The sequence below is a fragment of the Neolamprologus brichardi genome, chromosome 9 (assembly GCF_056152115.1).
Source record: "Neolamprologus brichardi isolate AB-2024 chromosome 9, ASM5615211v1, whole genome shotgun sequence".
Classification (NCBI taxonomy): Eukaryota; Metazoa; Chordata; class Actinopteri; order Cichliformes; family Cichlidae; genus Neolamprologus; species Neolamprologus brichardi.
In genome coordinates this window covers 26,705,466-26,730,122 of record NC_142112.1, presented here as the reverse complement: position 1 = coordinate 26,730,122, position 24,657 = coordinate 26,705,466, and the positions used below count along the sequence as shown (strand labels likewise).

Below are 24,657 nucleotides of genomic sequence, written 5' to 3'. Positions count from 1 at the left end.
GCCTCAGTTTGTAGTATATGTATTAAAAATACTTTGTTAAAATTAAATTATTTACTTTGAAATTTAGGATTCTTTAAACTGAGTGTTATTTTTTAAAGTAGGCATCTTGCCCTGGATTCAGCATTCAGCCATATATGGACCTATGTGTAAATGACTTCATCTACAGGCCCAGGGTCTTGATGTGTAGCGCAGTAGAGGCCTGGGAGCCAGATAACTGAGAAATCCTTTTCCCCTGATAACAAAGAGGTGGTCTAAAGATAGATAGTCTAAGATAGTAGATGTAGACGTATTATGTAGAAGATAGTCTACGCAATTTCACAGCCCTTCTCATCAGATGCACCCCATCTCTGAGCTGAACTTCATGTTTTATAACTTGTAGCGCAACAATTCACTACCATTAAGATTACATGCAGCTTAAAATATAAATTCAACCACTACTACAAGCTGCTACTCAGTTTAACGGATATCTGTTACATTTAGTGGACAATGTTAAAATGTTTATCTAATAATATGGCCTGTTTAATAATGCTTTTAGCTGTTCCATCATTTGGCGCAAGCTAAAAATGCTGCTAATGCTAGCAGGTTCAGTGAGCAAGCTGTACTCTTAAACTTTAGCGTAGAAGACATACGCAAATACTTTCTAGTGCAGGATAATTAAATAGTATAAACTTCACTCACCAAATCACCAAAACTGGAGGACTTTTAGGACAGCATATATCTGTGTGTTTTCTGTAATTTTATGCATTTATCACTTACAATTTAATCCCAAAGCAGCATTTCTTTATCACATAGAAAACCTATGATGAGCTGTTTAAATTGCATTTTCTTAAATTAAAACATCCAGGGGGAATAAGTGTTGTAAAACTGCTTTACTTTATTTATTCTTTTTTAAACTACTGCTTATCCATCAAATTAGTTAACCTTTCTTGCTAGTCTGTCGGCACGTCACACATCGGATCACTTCATGTACAGAAAGCCACAACACCTAATGCATGTGACATCACCAGCGTGTCTATTTTTTGCCAGAGTATTCCTGGCCAGGAGTGATGGAACGTTTTACAGTTGGGTTCACATAGTTGGTATTATTTACATGGCTGAAAGGAATTAGGTTGAGCTGGGGGGAGGGGCACCGTGCACGTGAATCCTTAACACAGAACACCGAACATGTGCATATCATGGACATTGATCAGCTGATGCTCTCCTCTTTCAGATGTGATTTTGATGATACAGCTCAGTATCGTGTCTCTGCCATGAACTCCCAGGGAGAGCTGTCTGCATTTGCCTCCGTTGTTGTCAAGAGTAGGTTTCACCCAATTCCACAGCTAATACCAATATGCTCATGATCATCAAAAACATATAAAAAAAACTCAAGAGTAATTATATTTTCCTAATTAACTGTTTAAAATTAGTGTGTGACAACTTAAATTTGCATGTGTGTGAAATTAAAACAAATATTCTGTCCATCAGTGTGATAAAGTCATACAACAATCTGTAAATGTGAAATGTATTAAAAGTGCCTCCTGCTGTTCTTCATAGGATTCAAAGGTGAAATGGATGAGTTCCTGCCAGCACCCAGGCGTAAGTTGGAATTTACTGCCAGTTTTAATTCATGAATGAACTTTTTTCAGGCCACTGGAAAGTAAAATATGCCAATAAAGACCGTAAACAGCAAATTGCTATACTAGCAAATAAGCGGATTCTGAACAACATTTATCTTCTTTTATAAAGTCCTTTCATTGGAGCTGTGTTTTGGTCTCCTCCAGTCTTTGGAAAAAAATGATGCAACAGTTACGCTACAGAAAACAGTGGGTGGAGATCTTGGCACGGCCAAAATGACTGGGATCATGTGCAATGAACTTGTGATCTTGCTGCTTTTGAAATGGTGGTTATGAACATGACGATCAGGCCTGTTAAAACACTCGTGGTCAGTTGTATTTAAAGCAAGGTTGGTGCATCCAAACAGCAATAAGATAAAATCAGTCTGCTATTAGTCTGCAGTCAAGTATCAAGCTGGTATTTGAATGCAATCTGCTTTTGATAACACAGAAATTAACTGATACATCAGCGAAAATCACAAATTAGTTACCATTTTTCAAATGAGTGTAATTCAGTTTTATTTATATAGTGCCAAATCACAACAGCAGTCGATTCAGTGCTCTTTATATTGCAAGGTAAAGGCCCTACAATAATGAAGAGAAAATCCCAACCACCAGAAAACACTACTCTATAAGCAAGCATTTGGCGAGAGTGAGAAGGAAAAACTCCCTTTCAACAGGAAGAAACCTCCAGCAAACCGAGGCTCAGGGAGCCATCTGCCTCAACCAGTTAGGGCTGAGGGGGAGGAGACAGTGTGGAAGAAAAGTTCTTTGAAATTTGTATATCTATTGCCTTCTACTTACACAAAAATTCACATCAGCTAATTACAATCAGAGTCCAGTTGGTCACTACAACTACTTGCAATCAGTTTTTGACATTAAAAGAAAAGCAAAGCAATCACTGGGAAAACGCAGATTTTTTCCTTCTGATTGCCATTTTTTTTCTATGGTGTGTAACTGGGCATGTACCATACAGCTTTTTACTAATGAAACAGATGCCTGCAACATGATTGATGGAACACTCGTCCAGTGAGTCCAAATGGATTTAAAAGCACAGCATAGTAAACAGCTGTGTTATAAATCTAACTAACCCCAGTGGGGAGCAGGGTGGTGGGATGTTCGGAGAAGAACAATGGGCGCTATTGCATTAACATTTTTGTTGTTGCTTTTTTGACAATGCAGGGGCCATTACTGAAGGTAACAGGGTGTCAGGAGTGTGGTCTGAAAACGATTTTCTCCAAGCATGGCCGTTTTTGTCTGAATAGAAAAATCCATAGTAACATTCATAATAGTCTAATTAAACTGCAGATAGTAAGTGTGCAAAAATGTACTAATTTTTTAATGCATGAAAACATGAATTATTTCAGCAGTTGTTTTTGTGAGAGCTGCAGTGAAGTCCCTCTTTTGGTCTGTATTTGTGTTTTTGCCCTTTATCCTTTTACATCTTATACACGCTCACTTTTCCACCGTTTTCCATCTGGGTGCAAAACTTTGATAGTTGATGTGTGCAACACCTGTAGTTCCACTTAATTCAATCTCAGTAGTCTGAATTTGTGAGATTCTTTATATATATTTGTGTGTGTGTGTGTGTGTGTGTGTGTGTGTGTGTAAACTGTTTAATAATGATACCAGCCAGAGCTCAGACTTTGTTGTCACATCCTTTTGTATAGTCGGCCCAGTGTCCGAGTACGGCATCACCTTCCAGACTCACATTGTTGATAAATTCGGTGTATCGTTTGGAAGGGAGGGCGAGACCATGAGTCTGGGGTGTACAGTCATCATCTACCCTGCCCTGCATCGCTACCAGCCAGAGGTGGAGTGGTATAGAGATGGTAGGAAGACTTACTGTGATACTGAACAATGCCCGTAATGTACAGTTCTTGTAGATTTAAATCAGTTGTTCTCTGTACTGTAATATGTTTACGTCTTACCTTGCTAATACTTATTGGCCTGCACTCCAGACGTTCTGCTGTCTCCCTCCAAATGGACTCACATGCACTGGAGCGGAGATCGAGCCACCCTGACACTCACGCACCTGAACAAAGAAGACGAGGGCCTCTACACCCTGCGCGTCACCACCAAGTCTGGATATGAGACCTACTCAGCCTACGTCTTTGTCAGAGGTAGGTACATCCTCGCTGAACGGTTTCTTGTCATTAAGTCATAATTATTCTATTCAGATTATCCTTTGACTGATTTAGAAATTAGGCTTTATCTTCATCTGTAAACATGCCATTTGTTTGGTCCTATGCTGCCAGCTGAATCTGGCACACATGCACAGATTCACAGAGCATGCGCAAAAATATCCTCCAGCTTTAATCTCAGCTGTTTTGTCCAAATAACCTTAATAATTCAGATCCAGGTTTGAGTTTTGAGTCTAAACTAGCTAAGCTCTGACTCATTCATGGTTCAGCTGACCAACATTCATACATCACACAAGATTTAGTATCTCTTTAAAAATTATAAAAACTAATGTTATATATCTAAGATGTGTTCACATAGATATTTTCTACTGCAGTTCTTTTACATTAGTCAAGTGGACTTCCTTAAAAAATGTTTTTAAAGCCTATCAGATCTAGATCAAAGTCACAACAGATTAAACCCTGGCACCCGATGATGCAATGGCATCTAAAAGTCAAAGTGTTTGGATGTTAGTGATGGTTTTAAATAGGATATCTCTAATAGATACACCACTGAGTGGCAACTCTCTGGCATCTGTTTAAATAGCATGGAAAAATAGGTCACCAGAGCTTATCTTTGCTGCCTTCAGAGACAATCTGACCTTTGAAGCTTCAGCTTCTACATAGGAACTATGCTAAGTATGAGGAGGCTGAAAAATATCCTGCTCATTCTTCTGTTATAGTTCAGGGTCATTTGGTAAAGAAGAATCCAGGTACAGTCTCCACAACAAAACACTATACGATCATGGCTGCAGCCATACTATTCTTAGAGAACTCTAATCTGGAAGCTGTGAGCTCAGACACATCCTGTAAATATCTGCTTTAAGGAGGAACAACAGTTTCATTTCAGTGCTCTCTGGATAGCTGTGTGAGCCAGTGAACAACCAAAATAAAACAAAACAAACACAAAGTGAATATTTAATTTTACAATCTACAAGGTTGTAAATTCCAGACTATTTACCCCCACATATCCAGTTTAAAATAAACCTGTCTCTCTATTCTAAAACCTTTGTCTCTTTCCTTAGTGTCCTGACTTTACCTACAGATGACAGGCATGTTTGCTTTATTTAAAAGTCACCTCTTTTATCCCTTTTCCCTTCAGCGCAGGCTTGTGCTAATTCTGTCCTCCTGCTTGACCTGAAATATTCCTGGCATTGAACCCTGCAGCTGCACAGTTCACCCACATGGTCCACTCGCTATAAATCAAACATCCTGTCAATTTATTGCAATAATAAAGCTGAGCAAGAGCTGAATAAAACAATAGAACGTGCACGTTCAGAGAGCGCACTCATACTGTCCTGATGATATTCTTCTTGTATCTGTTAGATGCTGATGCTGAGGTCGAAGGAGCTCCTGCAGCCCCTCTGGATGTGCGCTGTTTGGATGCCAACAAGGATTATATCATTGTTGCATGGAAGCAGCCAGCTGTTGATGGTGGCAGCTCCATCTTGGGCTACTTTGTGGACAGGTTGGTCAATGCGTCGCTTCCTGCTACTCTAACCTCCAAAGCTAAACTGCAGAATGAACACCACAGAATGAGCTATCAATGCAAAACATAAAACTCTTTCTCAAGTGAATGTCAGAGGAATAAGGCAACACAATATTGGTGATAACATGACTGACAAGTAGTCTTTAGGTGTTTGAAATAAAATCAAAAGTCTGAATGTGACATACTAATATTTTAATGTTTACGCACAGGTGTGAGGTCGGAACCACCCACTGGATTCAGTGCAATGACACCCCGGTGAAGTTTGCCCGATTCCCCGTCACTGGTTTGGTCGAGGGGCGCTCTTATATCTTCCGTGTGCGCGCTGTAAACAAAAGTGGCATAAGCCGCCCATCCAGAGTCTCGGAGCCGGTGGCTGCAATGGACCCAGCTGACCGCGCCCGCATGAGAGGTAGTTGACACAGAGAGGAATTTGACTGTATCGTGAATCTGGTCAAAGCATCTGATGCACAAACACTCTTAAACATATTTAAGGATTTTGAAGAATAAAAGATGTAGTTTTGGCATTAGCTTTTACACAATGTGTTTGTTTACAATCACACCATAAAACTCTGATGAGGTGGAAATTGCCTTTATATATAATAATAAAAGATTTTATTGCCACTGAGAAGGATTCGTTTTTTTAAAGACTTTTTCACAACCACTATCAAAGATTTTTGATTTGAAAATGGATCTGTGACAAATAGTGAGGACTGGAGCAAAATATAGAAAACATTTAGCTCACAGAAAATCGCAGGACTGACAATGTGTCTGTACTGATCTACTACATGTTCGCAGGTACTTCTGCTCCCTGGACTGGCCAAATCATTGTCACGGAGGAGGAGCCTGCAGGTAGGAGGTCAAATGCTTTTGCATGATGATTTATATCAGAGAGTGACTCAAGTAGATGTAGATTATAAAATTCTCCAACTCTGAGTCCACCTGATTCAGGCTTATTAACCACATTCAGGGAAGAAGAAGCACCTGTGCTTTTTCATTTATGCTCTATTTATTATCAATGTAATTATTAAAAAATAATAAAGAAGAAAGGAATGATAACATTTCTTGAATAGATGCATTTTCCAATAAGTGGTGGATGTGATCTTAATACATCCATCTGGTGTTGAAGGGTCAATCTTTCTTTTTTGGAGACTTAACTCTTTCCCTTTTGACCATCAGAGGGCATTGTTCCCAGCAAACCCTGTGATCTGCAGGTGACAGAGGCAACCAAAAACTATGTGGTGCTGAGCTGGAAGCCACCCGGAGAGAAAGGCCTTGAGGGTGTCATGTACTATGTGGAAAAGGTAAATTATTCCTCCACTTTTCCTCAGATGCACTTTAACTAAATGTTTCTGTTTTCTTGCATATGAGATTCTTACATTGCCTGAATTTCAGTGACAGTGTGACGTTTTCCTCTTTGCCCAACAGTGTGTTTCCGATACAGACAGCTGGCAGAGGGTGAACACGGAGATCCCAGTAAAGTCTCCTCGCTTTGCGCTGTTTGATCTCGCAGAGGGAAAAGCCTACCGCTTCCGTGTCCGCTGCTGCAATTCTGCCGGTGTTGGCGAGCCATCTGACCCGACTGAGGCCACCACAGTTGGAGACAAGCTTGGTCAGAAGAGAGATAAACATAAACATAGAGAAGATTAGCTCTGTTAGATATTAAGTCTTATTTGTCACACAGTGCTATCAGGCAAACTGGTTCCAGACCTGTTTTGCAGTCATGACTCCTGCATCACAGATCTGATGAAACTGAACATTTGCACGGTACAAATATATTATGTTAGCACTGACTCAGCCCCAAAATGTAACTATTCTTGTGTGCAGATATCCCATCTGCCCCAGGAAAGGTTATTCCCACCAGAAACACGGACACATCAGTTGTTGTGTCCTGGGAAGCATCTTGCGATGCCAAAGAGTTAGTGGGATACTACATCGAGGGCAGCATTGTGGGGAGCAACGTGTGGGAGCCCTGCAACAACAAGCCCGTGAATGTCACCAGGTAAAAATGACCCCTCTCACTTTCTTTCAGCGATTTCTGATACAAATTCGTGGCTACTGCACTTTCTGCATTTACAGGTTCATCTGCCACGGTCTGATCACAGGAGAGAAGTACGTGTTCAGGGTGAGGGCGGTGAACGCTGCAGGGATCAGCCAGTTCTCCCAGGAGTCAGAGGCTGTGGAGGTGAAGGCTGCTATTGGTGAGTACAGTGGATCCATCACATCTAAATACAACAAAGTAATGTAGTAATCAGAGGACGTTAATAATTCCAGTTTACTGCTATTTAGATTAAGATTTGTTTAGAGATGTTAAAAAAAACTACACTGTTGGTGTTATATTGTGCATTTCTGAGCCAGTTGTGCTGGAAATTTCAACAAGGCACACCTCTTGGACGCACTGAACACCACAGACTGATCACTGCTATCATTAGCAGACTCTCTATGTGGAAGAAATAATGCAACAAGCTGATTTTTCTTGATATTTTACCATGAATTGTGTTGTAGCCTACTACTGTTCTCTTGAAACATGTCTTCAGCTCCCACACTTTCTCCACCATTGTTCCACTCTGTCACCCTGTCACATTATTCTGCACTGTCGTATGCTCTACCTACCTCCTACCCTGTCTGGCCACATCTCCTCTAGCGCCTCCTCCTCCCTGCACAGCCTGAGGCGGGGCTGGGGGTCAGGACTTGTAGACTTCCTCTAATTTGGGTCAGTGCGATCCAATTCAGCGGTCGTTACAAAGTAGCTCAGTGTCACACATCACCACTATCACCACCACCTCCCCGCATCTCTCCTATCCTATCTCGGGCACAGGATGTGTCGGCAACCCCACATTAGAGCTAAAGGTACCACCATTCGGAACCCCCAGAATGTTATTGTTCCGTTGGTCTGATTCTTTATAACTCAATATTTTTACATTATTTCATTCAACTCAAAGTCAATAAACTGCACGATTTGTTACCTAGCCCTAACACGTACTTTGCATGCCAGCAACAGAAACAGTGTTACTGTTTTAATAATGATGCTGTTTCTAAATTCCTGCACGTGTTCCCTAACAGTAACATCTCTCTGCATTAAAACTAACACAGCTTTCAGCCTTTGGATGTCACTCATTCACTGGCTGGCTTTGCGCTGAGCAGCATGCTCCGTTATCCCTTGTGAAACACTCTTAGCAAGAATGCCAGTGCTCATATATTTTAAGAAGAAAGATGTGTTGTTGATGACACATCCTTTTCTGCTGGGATAATGTGTTACTTCAACACAGTCTTCAAGGCTGATTCATCATTGGAAAAACCTGATTCCAATTATATTAACACAGCTGAAAATTGTTGTGCGGATTAAAAAACCAATAAATTTGCTAGATGAGTTACTGGATTATAGTCTTAAAATGGCCAAAAAAACAGCACAAAGTCACTCTAACCAGAACAGAAAGAGTAGTGATGCTCATATGTGCAAGGAGACAGAGTCTTTAGTTTAACAAATAAATGCCTTACAGTGCCTGAGACTTTGCTGCTTAATGAAATTGTGCCCATAAGAGGAGGATTATGCTGGTTTTTGAAGGAAACCATGAACTTTTGCACAAACATCAGATTTGGGCATTTTCCCAATCAGAATAGTTTTACTTTCTTAGAACAAAAAAACTAAGATGAGATTCCAAAGGAAATTCTTTTTGGGGGATATTTTACAACTGTTACTGAAACCACACAGACCGATGCAGCAAATGCAAATAGATTGTTTCAGCACAACAATCAGCAGTTTTTTATATGACAAACCTATAAATTTATACAGCCCGAGTTCCCAAAAAGCTGGAATGCTGTGTAAAACTTCCATTAAAAACAGGGTGCAATGATTTTAAAATCTGATAAAACCATATTTTATTCACAATAGAACATAAAAAATGAGTGTTTAAAGTGAGACATTTAATTTCATGAAAAATATTAGTTCATTTTGAGTTTGATGGTAACAGGTAAGTAGTATGACTGTATAAAAAGATCATCTTAAAGAGTTAGAGGTTCTCAAAAATAGAGATGGTTCAGTCAGTCAGATCTGTAAGATAAATCGGTGTACAACTTGAAGTCAAAAGATGTGTGGCGAAATCTGGATGTGTGCGATCTTCAGGCCCTCAAGTGGCACTGCATTAAAAACAGACATAATTCTGTCGCGGGTTGGCCTCACTGAAATCACCGTCTGTTATACAGGTCACTAAGCAGAGCGAGCTTGTTATCAGTGCTCAGTTCAAAAGCCTGCATCTGTGAAGGTATGGAGGTCCATTAGTGCCTATGGAATTAGCGGCTTGCCCATCTGGGAAGACACTATAGATGTTGAAAGGTATATACAGGTTGTAGAGCAACATGTATTCCCAACAAGATTCTTTTTCAGGGAAGCCCTCATGTATTTCAGCAAGACAATGCTAAACCCCACACTGCATCTACTGAACAACAGCATGGCTTCATAGGAGAAGGGTCGAGGTGCTGCTGCAGTTCAGACCTTTCACCAAGTCAAAACATTTTCAACACATCATGAAATGAAAAATACAGCAAAGAAGCCCCAGGACTGTTGATCAGCTAGTGTTCTTTATCAGACATCAATGGGACAGCATGGCCCTGTTCCAATTTTTTGAGATGTGTTGCAACAATCAAATTCAAATTGACCTTATTTCTTCTTAAAAAGGTGCTTTTTCTCAGTTTAAACACTTGACATTCAATTCAGTTCAATCCAATTCAGTTTTATTTTTATAGCGCCAAATCACAACAACAGTCGCCTCAAGGCGGTAGACCCTGCAATGATGCATACAGAGAAAAACCCAACAATCATATGATCCCCTATGAGCAAGTACTTTGCGACAATGGGAAGGAAAAACTTCCTTTTAACAGGAAGAAACCTCCGGCAGAACCAGGCTCAGGGAGGGGCGGGGCCGTCTGCTACGACCGGTTGGGGTGAGAGAAGGAAGACGGGATAAAGACACACAGTAGAACATGTTTTCTATGATCTACTGTGTATAAAATACAAATTTATGGGATTTGTAAATCATTGCATTCTGCTTTTAATTTACATTTTTTGGTACTGGAATTTTACAATGTGCCACCAAAACACTGAAATAACCTTTGAGTTCACTTGCAACTGAAGGAAAACTCAGAGTAATTAAAACACAGCACTACCACCTGTGAATTAGATCATGGTGTGCTGTTACATTTGGTCTCGATATACAACTTACGTCACTTTTGGAGCTGTAATCTAAGAGATGATGGAATCTGTTGGCATTGTTTCTAAAGTCATGAGTTTTTTCATTAAGGGCCAGAGCAAAGCCGCACACCCACGTTATTGGCCGGCTGTTCTGTGTTACGTGCCTGCGTGCTCTCATAATCCCAATTGAAGCCTGCTAACATGGATGTCACCTGCTGGTCATCTTGTCTTCATTTCCACTCCCAGTCAGATGAAGACATTGTTCTGTATTTGACTGCCAGTTCAGCAAATATTGATTTTTAATGTTTTGTGCTTGTTTCTTCTTATTTTGTTCTCTTAATGTGGTGTGATTGAGAAATGAGCTGTGGATGGATTTGTGCCTGTTTTTAAAAAAGCTTCTTCTGCTTTTCTCTGCTAACACCCGTAGGGGGCGGCATCCTACACGGTGTGTTGCCGAAGATGGGGCCGGGGGGTAACGTGGGACAACTAATTGAGCACAGGCCACGCTGGACGGGAACGCATGACACTGTCCAGTTCCCTCCCAACACTATGCAAAAGCGTAATAAAGCTCAAGCTGACAGTGAAGCCAGGGAAGGGGCCAGGGCTGCTAGCTCAGACCTCACAGACCCTGAACCCAGGGAGACTAAAAACAAGTGGGGCAAGAGAGGCGATGGGTCCCGGGCCCCTGAGCTGGCAAAAGACATGCACTCAGAGCCTGTGTCAGGCCCAATTTCTGAATCACACATTGACACAATCACAGCTGCACACTGTGACCCAGTAACTGCTGAGGCTCAGGATCAGGCTGTGGAGACAGCTGATGAGCCTGATGCCTCGCAGGCATGTAAGTTCTCAGTAGATGGTAATCGGGAGAAAGCGAAGCCCCAGAGAGAGTCAGCAGGTGAGCACCGAGGAAAACCTTTTGTCAAATCCAAATAAAACCACAAAGAAAAGTACAGTTTTTACCCACTTAAGAGCCATAAAAATATATTCTGCCTTGACTTCACATCAGTTTTGTAGGTACAAATAGTAACTTGGCTCTTTTTGAAGGTAAGTCAATGCAATTCACCACCAAACCTGGGTTTAACTCATGCTTTCTGGCCGCCACCAAAACCCTAACTTATATGTGTAGTGTCAATCACCTCAGGACCTGCCACTCCTCTGATTACCCAGAGCACTTTAACACACAAAGACACCAAAGCAATTCATGGCAGGAGCCCCTTAATCACACCCTGTACTTGAAAAGTGGGTCATCCAACCAAGAGAACACTTGTGACCTGAGACCTTTTTGGGAGTGCACTCTGGACTTAATCAGACACCCACCTCCCAGATGCTTTGACCACCTTCTCACTCCTAATCAGGAGAGGGTATAAAGTTCATGTGACTATTTGTACTCGACAGGCTGCTTTATTATCACAGTGTTACTTGATCCTGCTTTTGTGGAGACCTTTGGCTCCCAGTCATTCCTTTAACCTGGTCTCTGAAATCGCTGTGCCCTTTGTTACCAGGAATACAGTGTAACAAGCAACATGTAACTGCACACTTTCTCACTCAATGTATAAAACAGTGGTTTCTAAATTATACTAATCTTTATTTGTCTTTTGAATCTGGAACTAGAGAAAAACAATTTAATAATCTTACGGCTGCTGACTTCATAGTTAGAGTGCAGACATAACAATTAACTCCCAAAATCTCAATGTCACTGAGCATTAAGGTTACAAATGTGTTGGTTTGGACGAGATGTTGTTACAGCAGGTATTAACCTACAACTGTCTCTAAACCCACTATCCAGTAATCTTTAACATTGTAAGGAGAGTAACTGCTGGTCAGTTCCTGCTGTAAACTGTTTCCAATAATGGGACACTGAAGCTCTTCACAGTAAAAAAAGAGGTGTGGGAATTAAAAAGTATCAAATCTTTTGTGGCGCCTCAGTTTCCCATTACGTCAGTTTTCACGCCGAGGTTTTGCCATATTAATTTGCGATTTGCGTCTCAGCCTCTCCCACTCCACCCTATGGCATCACCGTCCTGGAGTGCGTGCGCGACTCCATGGTGCTGGCCTGGAAGCAGCCAACTTTCATCGGAGGCGCTGACATCACCGGTTACTTTGTGGATTACCGTGAGGTCATTGATGGCGTGCCGGGAAAGTGGCACGAGGCCAACATCAAGGCTGTCAGCGAGAGGGCCTACAGGGTGGGTTGATATGAAAAAACACGATCCGAGCCTGAAGTTATATCTGCTGAATGTGCAAGGGGCGAGTGTCTTTGTGTCTTTGTTTCCAGGTGTCTGATCTGAAGGAGAATAAGAAGTACCAGTTTCAGGTGCGAGCAGCCAACATGGCTGGTGTCGGCATCCCGTCGTTGCCCAGTAATACCTTCCTGTGTGAAGAATGGACCATTGCTGTCCCAGGTTGGTTGGGCCACATGTTTTACCAACTGAGAGAATATTTTAATGAACCATTTGATGAACAACAACAAACAAACAAAAAAACCTTCCAATGCACACTGCTTTATTTTTCTACCTATGTTGCACATAAATACAACTATATCAGAGAAATATGGTAAATGACACAAAAAAACGAATTATTAGATAATTTGGTAACTTTTAATATTGAAGAAAGTCACTTTATGTTATAAATATAAGAAAAATACCAAAACAAATGTTCATCATCCATGAAAATGTCTTAATTGTACATATTTCTCCTGTTTGCCATTTATTCCTGCTGTACCCACATTTTTGTTGTACATGTATAATTACAATAAAGTGCTATTCTATTCTATTCTATTGGAATTGTGAACTGAATATTTACATGTTATAGACACGGTTTCTGACAACAGTATCACTTTAGGGATTTACAGAACCTTGAAAGTGACTGAGTAAAAAGGATTTGTTATTTAGCCTCAGTCATCTTTCTGGGCTGCAGGACCTCCACATGATCTGCAGATTAGAGAGGCGCGGAACGACTCTCTGGTATTGCTATGGAAACCACCTGTGTACCAGGGCCGCGATCCTGTCAACGGGTTCTATGTTGACATCAAGGAAGCAGATGCACCAGAAGAGGCGTGGAGAGGAGTCAACACCAAAGCCTTAGAAAAAACATATACAAAGGTGCTAATCAGGAGTGCATTTATCTGAGAGATTCCCAAGTTTTAGCAGGATATCACAAATATATTTCAACATTTCTTTCTTTCTTTTTTTTTGCAGATTAAGGATCTTAAGGAGGGAGAGAAGTATGTGTTCCGTGTGCGTGCTCAGAATAAAGCTGGAGTAGGAAAAGTCTCGGACGTGACAGAGCCGGTTCCCGCTCTGACCAAACCAGGTGGGATGAAATGATGGAACAAGTGAAGGTGATACTACAAAATTTGAGCAGATGAGATTTTTACCTTCTTGTGTTTTTAGGCACGAAAGAGATAGTCGTAGATGTCGACGACGACGGCGTCATCTCCCTGAACTTTGAATGTGGCAACATGACCCCCGACTCCAAATTTGTGTGGTCCAAAAACTACGAGGACATCACAGACACCTCCCGCCTGACCACAGAGACCAAGGGAACCAAGTGAGATGGCAACATTTTTAACATTAAGACTATTTGAGCGTCCCTCTCACTTCTCATGTCACGAATGCTGTGTTTCCTCTGCAGGTCTAAAGTTGTTTTCAATCGTCCCGGGGAGGAGGACATTGGAGTTTACTCATGTCTTGTCACTCACACTGACGGTGCGTCATCCAGCTACACTCTCTCTGAGGAAGGTGGGTTTGAAAATTGAGAGAAAAGAAGATTTTTCATATTACATGATGTGTTGCTTTTCTCATCTTGAATCCTGAATCTCTTCTTGTTTTCTTTTCAGAGTTAAAGAGGCTGCTGGAGGTCAGTCATGACCACAAATTCCCCAGTGAGTGCTTCACATGGTATTTCTGCTTTATTTAGTGGTTTGTCATGAACTGGACTGATTTTCTAACCATTTCTTCATCACTTTCTTTACACCAGTTATTCCTCTGAAGTCAGATCTAGCTGTGGAGCTGCTGGAAAAGGGCCGCGTTCGCTTTTGGCTGCAGGCGGAGAAGATGTCCAATAACGGCAAAGTCGATTATGTTTTCAATAATAATGTTGTCTCTCAGGGGGAGGTCAGTGAGAATCTGCGTTCAGATATTTTACTTGTGTGCTCTACCTGTGTTTTAAAGTAAAATATTTGCTGCTTTATTTGGGGTGGTAGAAATATAAGATGAACTTTGACAAGAACACCGGTGTGATTGAGATGACCTTGGAGTCTCTGACCCCGGCGGATGAGGGCACGTACACCTTCCAGCTGCAGGATGGAAAAGCTACCAACCAGTCCAGCTTGGTACTGATAGGGGATGGTATGTTTATTTTAAAAAAAAAAGAAAAAAGAAAACATGACTTTTAATTGTGAATGAATGTGTACAGTCAAGGATAAAAAGCTCAGAACGTTATCCATTTAAAATAATTTAATACTCTGCCACGCTGGGTATATTTTGATTAGGTTTGATAGAAAGTGGCAATGCCACAAATTAAATTAAATAATATCTCTCATGTGAAACAACCAAAATGATTTTACCTTCAGCAGTAAAGCAGACTGTACCAGAGGCCATTATGGCTCAGGTGGTGGATGGTTTGATACCTGCTCCTTCCAGTCTGTCTGCGACTGGCCAGATATTGAATCCCAATTAGTCCTCTTCATGTTTCTCATTGGCATGATCACTTAAATATGGTTAAAGTGGCTTTTAGTAGGAAGCACTTGCCAAATTCTGACCCTACCATCAGAATGTTGCACCAGAAATTGATACATAACAAACCAACAGTGTTTTTCCAATCTTCTGTTGTCCAGATTTGGTGAGGCCGTGCAAACTGTAGCCTTAGCTTCTTGTTCTTAGCAGAGAGGAGTGGCACATCTTCTACTGTAGCCCATCTGCTTCAAGACTGGACGCGTTGTGTGTTCTGAGATGCTCTTTTGCGTACCTTGGTCATAACAAATAGTTATTGGTAAAAGGACTTATATAGTGTTTTTCTATTATAGTTGAGGATTAAAAGTGCTATATAAAAACATTTATATAACATACTTATTCGTCCATTGAGGCAAGCACTTTTTTCTAGTGTTTTCTAATTAACATTCACACTCCAATAAATGCATCGGAGAGCAACTCAAGGTTCAGAAGACGAGCCAGGGATCAAACACACAATCTTCTGATTAGCAGATGACCTGCTCTACTTCCTGAGCTACAGGGTGGCTTTTCTCCTCCGACCTCTGAAATCAAAGTGGCATTATCTCACAGAAATGCTGCTGACTGGACAGTTTCTCTGTAAATCCTAGAGATGGTTGTTTGGGTAAAATCCCACCAGCTTCTGAAAATACTGAGCCCCACATTCAAAGTCACTTAAATCATTTCCCATTCTGATGCTTGATTTGAACAAGAGTTTTTCTTAACCATGTCTGCATGCCTAAATCCATTGAGTTGCTGCAATTATTTGATATTTTGATAGAGCAGTTTAACAGGTTTAGCTCATAAAGTGTCTGGTGAGAACTCAACATCTGCAACATATGAACACTAGAGGGCACTGAAACATTTTAGAAATCATGTTGTAATAGCTCCAGCTAAATTCTAATTTCATTTAATTGCACTTAATGGTATCTGTGTTGTTTTAAACCACAATTTATGAAAACTGTCATTCGTGTATTTTTCAGTGTTCAAGCAGCTGCAGAAGGAATCAGAGTTCCAGAGAAAGGAGTATTTCCGAAAACAAGGTAAACGCCTGAGCACAAGAGCATTTTTATGACTGATGGATCTGTGTTATTCTCAGAGGCTGAATCTTTTTCTTCAACATTTAAAACAGAACAAAACATATAAAAGCTGACAGTAACTCACACAGAAGATGCTGAAACCAGCAAATTTGGAATTTTTGCTTAAAAGTGATGAAGATTTATTAATCAGATTAACAGCTCTATGAAAATTTTCACAAAATTGAGTTTGAATTATTTGCCCGATTGTCATCATTTTACCTGCGATGTTTGTTCCAGGCCCTCACTTTATCGAGTACTTGAGTTGGGAAGTGACACCAGAATGCTGCGTTGTACTCAAATGCAAGGTGAGCCTGTGTTTTAGAGATTTTACTTGTACATTTTTTTTTTAATGTAACTGAGCTCTGAAAACATCATCCTGCTGTGCTGGATTTCAGGTGGGCAACATGAAGAAGGAGACCTCTGCACTGTGGCAAAAAGACAGACAACAGATCAAAGTGGACGAGCACCTCGGCTTTGCAGAGGGAGTGCTGAAACTGGAAATTGCTCAGGTGAGAGTGTGAGAAAGTGAAATGTGAATATCCGTATATATGTGTGTATATTTCTGTACTGTATAACCACCTTTGAATTCATTTGCATATATGGCTGTAAATGTGCTGCTCTGTTTCCCTCTGTGTGGATCTTTCTGTCCTTACCTTCCAACAGAGACAGGAATATGTACTATATACATGGAGGGCTGACTGGGCACAGGTGAAAAAAAGTCAAGAGAAAATAAATATTTTCAAAATAAAACAGGAAACAAGCCAGACATTTGAACTGCTCTGTCACAATCTCTGTCTTCTCTTTTCATCTAACCCATCTCTGTCCCTTATCTACTGTATAACTCACGAACCCCTCACATCCCATCGTGTCGTCTTGTCTGTAAACGTCTGTCCAATTATGACATGCTTTCCTCACAGGTAATTCAGCATATAAACATGATGTCACATGTGTCCCATTGCAGCGCGACCTCCCCGCAGACACAGCAGACATTGTCGACAGCCCGATCTGGAGAAGACTTAAAGTTGGGATCACTTATCTGTTGTGACCGTGGGCCAACGGCCACCTCTGGTTTTCCCGTTTTTGCCTGAGAATGCTTTTCTTTTTTTTCGTAGCTGATGTTCGCCTCTTATTTTTGCTTTTGCGTCATATACGTGTGCACTGCAGCGCCCCTAGCTGAAGAGAAGCGCTTGCCTTTTTCAGACGAATACGCTTAATTTCCTTTTGCAAAACCTTCCTGAGTTAATTTGCTGTTGCATTTTTGCTGTCAGATTTCCAAGAAGGACGCTGGTGTGTATGAGGTGATTCTGAAGGATGACAGAGGACAGGACACCTCCACACTGAATCTGACAGACCAAGGTAACTTTGTACGGCCGTACAACAATGAAATCAGAAACAAATGCAGCAAACGAACCACTTAGGGTGATGAAATGTGTCTTTTTTTAAGGTTTCAAAGACTTGATGAATGAAGTTTTCAGTGTTATCGGTAAGAAGAAATATTTAGTCCACAGATGATGTCATATGTAGTACATATTTAACCCAACACACATTAAATAAGGATGTTTATCTTTGCAGCCAATTCCTCCACTCCACTGAAGATCACAAGCACAGATGAGGGCATTAGACTCTACACCTTTGTCAGCTACTATAACGACTTGCTCCAAGTCACATGGCACTACAAGTAGGTTCTTGGTTGGTTGACATGAACAAAACAAGCAACTTTTAATCAAATCTATACCTGATGTATATTTAATTTTCAGTTGTGAGTTGTCAGGATTAAACCAAGTGTTCATCTTATCAGACGCTTCTGTGCTTTTGTGTCACAAAGTGGCCTTTAAAATATACGTTTTTCATATTATCTCTCTGACAGGGATTCAGCAATTGCCTTTTCTGACCGCATAAAGAGCGGCGTGGTCGGGGAGCAGCTGTGGCTTCAGATCACAGAGCCCACAGAGAAAGACATGGGCAAATATGCCATCGAGTTCTACGATGGAAAAGGTGGCCTCAGGAGGACCGTTGACCTCTCTGGTCAAGGTGGGAGTGTCTAAGTGACTTTATAACTGGGCTGATTTCACATCTTAAACTTTTTTCATCTTGCCAGCTTCCAACATGTTTACATGATGTGAAAAGTTTGCTTTTCTTTTGTAGGAATTATCACCTCAGTTATCAGTTAGATTTCTTTAACGTGATGTTTTGCAGTTATTGTATGCTGTGCGACACAAAGATGTGTCTTGGCCTGTAAAACTGATTCTTACAACTTTTGTTTTACAGCATTTGATGATGCTTTTGCAGAATTCCAGAGACTCAAGTAAGTCATTAACCAGCCTATAACTAACATTTATTTTCTGTGTGTAGCCACAGTCCCAGCAAAGCTTTTCTCATATAAGGAAAAATGATGTAAAGAAAAGTTGAAGTAGAAGTCTTAATTGTCACTTGTCATTCTCAACTTTGACCTAATTTGTCATTCTCTCCTCAGAGCTGCTGCTATTGCAGAGAGAAGTAAGTAGTACTCTGTTTACAATAGCTCCACTTCTTTAATATTTTGTCTTTTCAGATCTGATAATGAAGATGCTGAATCTTCATGAAGACGGGTTGCAAATATATTGCTTTTAAATGAGTTTCAAATTGTGTAGCTATAACTTTACTGTGACTAAAAGTACAACCAGGGCTCAGTAACTTGACTATTAATATGATTTCAGTTCCTCAATTTATTTTCTTCCTCCACTTCCGTTGACTTAAAGTATAACATGTTGTAGAAAGCAAACAATTTTTACATTCCTAGTTAGAGTCATTTGTGTATTTGAGTTGTGTCAACTACTTAAACTGAGTTATAGAAGTAACAAAGGATAAGTCACGTGCTGACATGATACAAAGAAACACCCTCTGTCAATTTTAAAAACTCATCTAATCCTTAGAAAAGTCTAAAAATGAGTTAAATGCAACTTTAGATGAACAACAACACATGACATATTACTTAATGCCATTAAAGTAATTCTTTTGTCTATGACTTTATCAGTGCATCACATCGCTGTGGTTATATACTAGTATATGCACAACTCTCTTAAGGTTGGACTTGGACTGGACCACTGCAGCACACTGATTTTTTTTCTTATTCAGCTGATCTGTTGTAGATTTGCTGCTGTGCTTGGGATCATTGTAGTGTTGCACGATTCAATTTCAGCCAAACTTTAGCTGTCAGACAGATGACCTCACATTTGACTCTAGAATACTTCGGTATACAAAGAGTTAGTGGTGGACTCACTGACTGCAAGATGCCTGGTTCCTGTGGGTGGAAAGCAAACTCAAATCATCACCCCTCCACCACTGTGCCGACAGTCGGTATGAGGTGTTTGATTATTGCTAAATGTGGCTCTTTGCATTATGACCAAACAATTCTACTTCGGTCTTGTCTATCCAAGGAAGTCTTGTGATTTGTTCAGATCAAACTTGCTCAGCTGTGGTGCCATGTTCCTCTTGGCAACTCTTCAAAACAACCCATAGTCTTAGCCTATAGAGTCTGAGATGCAGCTCTTGAGTTTTCTGGAATATCTCTGAGCATTGCACGGTCTGACCTTACAATGAATTTGGCAATAATCTTGAATGTTTTCTGCTTGGGAATAACCTGTCTCTGTCACAGTTGCCGCTGGCCAACTGTGGGGATGTGAGAAAGGAGGACCCAGGCACAGAGCTTTGAATGCAAACAGTGCGTTTATTTACAGCGAAAATGGAAAACACAACAATAAATACTCAGTGCGTTACCGACTCCCGTGACATGTCCTCTTCCCAGTGCCAGTGTTCCTGTCTCCGCTTCTCAGTGTCTGAGCACCCCGTGCTCACTGCCCTCTCGTCTCCACGCTTCTCCTGGGGAAATAACAGGCAGACTAACCTTACTGACTGGACGAGAGACTAACGTGAAGTCACGCAATGATCCAGCGTCGGAGAGAGCTCCACCACACTCTTAAGTAGCTCCTCCGACGGGGCTTCATCAGCTGTGTGATTGTTTTCAGGTGTGGCAGGGCCACACCTACCAGGCCTGAAGGCGCCTGTAAACAGGTGCTCCCAGGCACGCACACACACACAAACACATACCTGCAAGCAGGGAGAACGAAGGACAGCAACACCAAAAACACATATAATGTAATACAAGTCCATAAATGCTCAGGGACCCTGGATCGCTCAGATCCAGGGTCCCTGACAGTCTCACTGTAGAATATACCATGTGTTCATCTGAGGTTGGATTTTAAGACCTGCTAAGAACCAGACTGTTTTTATTATGTCCTGATACATAAAACCTGAGAGTGGGTGAGAGGGTGTAGCTACTATCTTTTTACCATGACTATAAACCTCAGTGGGTCAAAGTGAGCTCTATTCTGTGAAGTTTAAATTAACTCCAGTTAGTACTATAGTTTATTCTAAAAACATTAAGAAAAACTTAAAAAAAAAATAAAAATCAGAGATTATAATTTAAAAAGCCAGTTTACCATATTTATTGCAAATTTAAGTCCATTGCAATAAAATTGGAATATGTTAAAAACAACAAGCAACAGCCCTGAACATGAATACTAACCCGAAGACTGTTCTGAGCCACATAAAGTCTTTCATGTTAGATAAAAACACAGTTTGCGTGCACTGTGTGCAACATGCTTTGTTTTTGAAAATCATTTTTCATTAGTTAATATGGTTACTTTTCAGATCGTGCTCGAGTAGCAGGAGGCCTCCCTGATGTGGTCACCATACAAGAGGGCAAGGTAAACAGTTTTAGCTGAATTCATGTGGTTTGCACATCATATAGCAAACTTTGACATGGCCCACTGTCTTCAACTAAGAGTCTTAACCTTTACAGTGACTGGCCTGAGTGTAACTGAGTTGTGGCTTATTTTCCATTCAGGCTCTCAATCTCACCTGCAACATTTCGGGCAACCCCGTGCCAGAGGTCACCTGGCTGAAGAACGACAAAGAGATCACGTCTGATGAGCACTGCATCCTGAAGTTCGAGTCGGGCAAGTTCGCCAGTTTCACCATCACCGGCGTGAACACGTCAGACTCGGGCAAGTACAGCATCCTGGTGAAGAACAAGTACGGCACAGAGAGCGGGGACTTCACCGTAAGTGTGTTCATCCCTGAAGAGGCGGGCGGCAAGAAAAAATAAAAGCGGTCCAAATCTTGTCGTAAATATGTAAAAATCATGCGTACTGGAAAAAAGTTAAAAAGAAAAAACGATTTTAAAAAAAGAGGTGGTGTTTGATGGTTTGTGTAGAAATCAGTCAAATAAACTCCCGAGGTGATGAAACTGAACACGAAAAAAAAAGTACAAAGAAAAGAGTTGCTTAAGATTATGATTAATACTGTATGTGAACATTTGGTCCAATAATTACAAATCTCACTGAAAATCTGAAGCTTATTTGTGGCTGCCACTATGAAAAAATGTCACGGTTAGTGTGGAATGTCTAGTAAAAACATAAATGTTTTTACATTTGCTACAAATTATGTGGATTTCCCAGCAAACCTGACAAGACAAGTACTTCAGACTGCGTGCAGCTGTCAGATTTACTGAAACCGTGTCATTAAATTGTGGGAAAAATCTCACAGAGACAGCACAAATTTCAATTCTATCTTGCTCAACCTGCAAGAAATAAACTACTTAAGACAGACGTGCCGGGGTTTATTCCGATGGTGTGCTTTGGAAGTAAATATAATTTGTAGCAAAACAGTTAAAAATGTGCACTACAGTGAGATTTTAAACTTATGTGTGTTCCACTTTATTCACATTCACTCTAAATGTTATCTTCTGCAGGAAACAGTACAAGTCAGCTCACTGTCTACTCACTATTATTTATATAACACACCATTTTCCCCAGCCCATAATTAGTAATTATCCTGGATGTTGATGCAGTGAAAACTGTGAGGTCACTGTTAATACCAACAATAGTGGTTATTGTTTCTCTTCCTTTTCCCATTTTTTGATGAGACTAATAAAAAAGCATGTATTTCCCCACCTCCTCCACCTTCTGTCTTTCCTTTCTGAGTCGTGTCACTTTGATTTCAATTCTTCACCTTTTACGTTTAACTCTCTTGTTTCAGTCGAGTTGTACCGTTTTCACTCCCGATCACTATTTCTGTAGAAGTTGGACAACCTGAAGATCCACCACCAGCATGGACACAACTCACCCCCTTCACTGTAATCCTGATATTTGTTGTATTTGTTGTTATCCTGAGGACATCTGCTGTGTCCTCAGGATAACGTGACACTCTCTTTACAATGAGCACAAAAGAGGGACACGAAAAAGTATTGTCTTTTTGTCATAGAGCACAAATATCCAGAACATTTCTAATTAGATAAAAGCCATTTTTACTATTATGTTCTTCAGTCTGTAATGTAATAACAGAACATAATGGTGTATTTCAGAGCCTAGGGGCCAGATATTTTTCTTATGCATCAGTTGCTGCATGTATAAATACATAACTTTTAGTAAGTTAGCTCATTATTAAGTTGGTAATGAGATCCTTCTTGCTTCACGTCTCGTTTATACTCACCTGAAGTGACAAAACTATTAGTTATACAAGTTTAAATCAAGTCTATTTCTACCATATATATACATAGGCACTATTAAGTCACGAGCTGTATGCCAAATGGTTAAGTATGTTTAACAATCATTAATATGCACTCACCAGTCAATTTTTTAGGTACACAGCTGCTGCAGATTTGTCAGCTGCACATTTATGAAGGAATCTCCGGTTCCACCACATCCCAACGACGCTTATTAGATTAAGATCTGGTGACTGTAGAGGTCCTTTGATTACAGTGAAGTCATCGTCATGATGAATAAACCAGTTTGAGAAACCTATTTGAACTTTGTGATATGGCGTGTTATCCTGCTACAAGGAACCATCAAAGATGTTACATTGTGGTCCTAAAGGGATGGAAATGGTCAGCAACAATACGTGGGTCGGCTGTGTGGGCCTAATTTATTTAGTGCTAAATCAAAGTGTGCCAGAAAAATATCCCCCACATCATTACAGAAACAGTAGCAGCAGCCTGAACTGTCTATACAATCAAGGATTAATGCATGGTTTAATGTTATTTACATCAAATTCAGATCCTACCAGCCAAATGTTACTGCAGAAATGGAGGTAACATTTTTTCAATGTTCTGTCAATTTTGGTGAACCCATGTGAACTACAGCTTTAGTTTGATGATGAACATTTGAACAAGCGTACCTAATGAAGCGTCCAGTGAGTGCATATCATATCACATAACCATAAAAAACTTAACAAAGGGTAACTGTATAACTAAGAAATCCTAAGAGATCACAGTTCAACTTGCATCAGAGTTGGACTCATTGAACGTTTCAGCTTGAGAGCATTTTAAAGAGAAAAGATTAAATAATATTTTTTCAAATTAAAGTCACAATTCTTTGCAATACATCAGCGAATCTCTCATTACAATCTCTTCTTTCTTCTTTTAGAAAGTTGCAATAATACAAATACGTTTGTGTTAATGTAAATTAAACTGAGGTGAAGCTGAAATTTAACATTTTGCAAAAACGTTAGTAGCCTAAATAGCTTAGTTATGACAGTTTTTATCATTTTCTCTATGAGATGATACTGTTTTAGCCTTCAGCGGTAGGTGTGATCTCATTGAGCTTCATCGGTAAGTAGTTGATTTCACTTTCTGAATGACTGTATGGTGATTAGTTCATGATTGTAGAGCTTTACCACACTGCGATGTCTCCCTTCACTGTGGATGAACTCAGGTGGAGGTCACAGAGGGGACACCTGACTTGGGGGTGACTTCATATTGGACTGATGAAGAGGGAAATGTAGTGTTTGGCTCAAACACACCAAAGGAAAAGATGAAAACCACACTTACTGGAACTAAAATGCAGAAGCGAAAGGGTGAGGAGTTTTCGTTTGTTGTTTAAACGCTGGCAAAATGACAGAATGGTGCAATTTTCCCATGACGGGCTGAAATGCTTACTAATAAATATTTCCTTACAGAATCTGTTTCAAAGGCATCGACTGTGAAAAATGTGGAAGACAGAGAGCAGGGCAAAAAAAGCGAGGCACAAAATGAGGGGGACCCCGCTGAAGTTCCTGCTTTAGATTCAGATCAAACTAAAGAGGCAAAAGTAGATTTGATCAACCAAACGCTGCCTGTTGGCCAATCAGAAGCTTCTGAGCAACCTGCAGACAGTGCAGAGAAGCCTGAAGCAGTGGCTGAGACAACCTGAAATCACTGAATGAATATAAACCCATTATATACTTTGCTGTGGGCTTATCATAACATATTAATAATAACAATATTCCACTTTACACTAAATGAAATGGGATGGTAGTATTTTAATAACCACATGCTGTTTTTCAGTATGTTGTGTGTATCTTTTTGCTGTATCTGCCTGAATAAAGGAGCTGTTATACTT

The 24,657-nt window shown here is 40.5% G+C and overlaps 1 protein-coding gene across 5 annotated transcripts in view; it reads left to right on the top strand.

The window, feature by feature from the left end:
* Positions 1–24,657, top strand: part of myom1b (myomesin 1b) — a 29,926-nt gene extending 5,269 nt beyond the window's left edge. For 3 of the 5 annotated variants that reach the window (XM_087846215.1, XM_006795020.3, XM_006795021.3), the window contains 35 exons: positions 1,211–1,299; positions 1,537–1,578; positions 2,778–2,792; positions 3,266–3,427; positions 3,557–3,718; positions 5,102–5,243; positions 5,474–5,673; positions 6,060–6,113; positions 6,441–6,565; positions 6,690–6,873; positions 7,089–7,263; positions 7,341–7,462; positions 10,877–10,894; positions 12,442–12,638; positions 12,728–12,854; positions 13,369–13,553; positions 13,650–13,764; positions 13,845–14,001; positions 14,086–14,192; positions 14,291–14,335; positions 14,431–14,567; positions 14,657–14,801; positions 16,145–16,204; positions 16,478–16,545; positions 16,636–16,749; positions 17,509–17,596; positions 17,685–17,723; positions 17,813–17,918; positions 18,108–18,271; positions 18,509–18,545; positions 18,714–18,736; positions 20,930–20,985; positions 21,126–21,341; positions 23,992–24,133; positions 24,236–24,657. In XM_087846215.1, the coding sequence (XP_087702341.1) occupies positions 1,211–1,299; positions 1,537–1,578; positions 2,778–2,792; positions 3,266–3,427; positions 3,557–3,718; positions 5,102–5,243; positions 5,474–5,673; positions 6,060–6,113; positions 6,441–6,565; positions 6,690–6,873; positions 7,089–7,263; positions 7,341–7,462; positions 10,877–10,894; positions 12,442–12,638; positions 12,728–12,854; positions 13,369–13,553; positions 13,650–13,764; positions 13,845–14,001; positions 14,086–14,192; positions 14,291–14,335; positions 14,431–14,567; positions 14,657–14,801; positions 16,145–16,204; positions 16,478–16,545; positions 16,636–16,749; positions 17,509–17,596; positions 17,685–17,723; positions 17,813–17,918; positions 18,108–18,271; positions 18,509–18,545; positions 18,714–18,736; positions 20,930–20,985; positions 21,126–21,341; positions 23,992–24,133; positions 24,236–24,468 (4,051 nt within the window). In that variant the 3' untranslated portion in view covers positions 24,469–24,657. The remainder of the gene's footprint in view (positions 1–1,210; positions 1,300–1,536; positions 1,579–2,777; positions 2,793–3,265; positions 3,428–3,556; positions 3,719–5,101; positions 5,244–5,473; positions 5,674–6,059; positions 6,114–6,440; positions 6,566–6,689; positions 6,874–7,088; positions 7,264–7,340; positions 7,463–10,876; positions 10,895–12,441; positions 12,639–12,727; positions 12,855–13,368; positions 13,554–13,649; positions 13,765–13,844; positions 14,002–14,085; positions 14,193–14,290; positions 14,336–14,430; positions 14,568–14,656; positions 14,802–16,144; positions 16,205–16,477; positions 16,546–16,635; positions 16,750–17,508; positions 17,597–17,684; positions 17,724–17,812; positions 17,919–18,107; positions 18,272–18,508; positions 18,546–18,713; positions 18,737–20,929; positions 20,986–21,125; positions 21,342–23,991; positions 24,134–24,235) is intronic. The other 2 variants (XM_006795023.3, XM_087846214.1) reach the window with 2 other exon arrangements.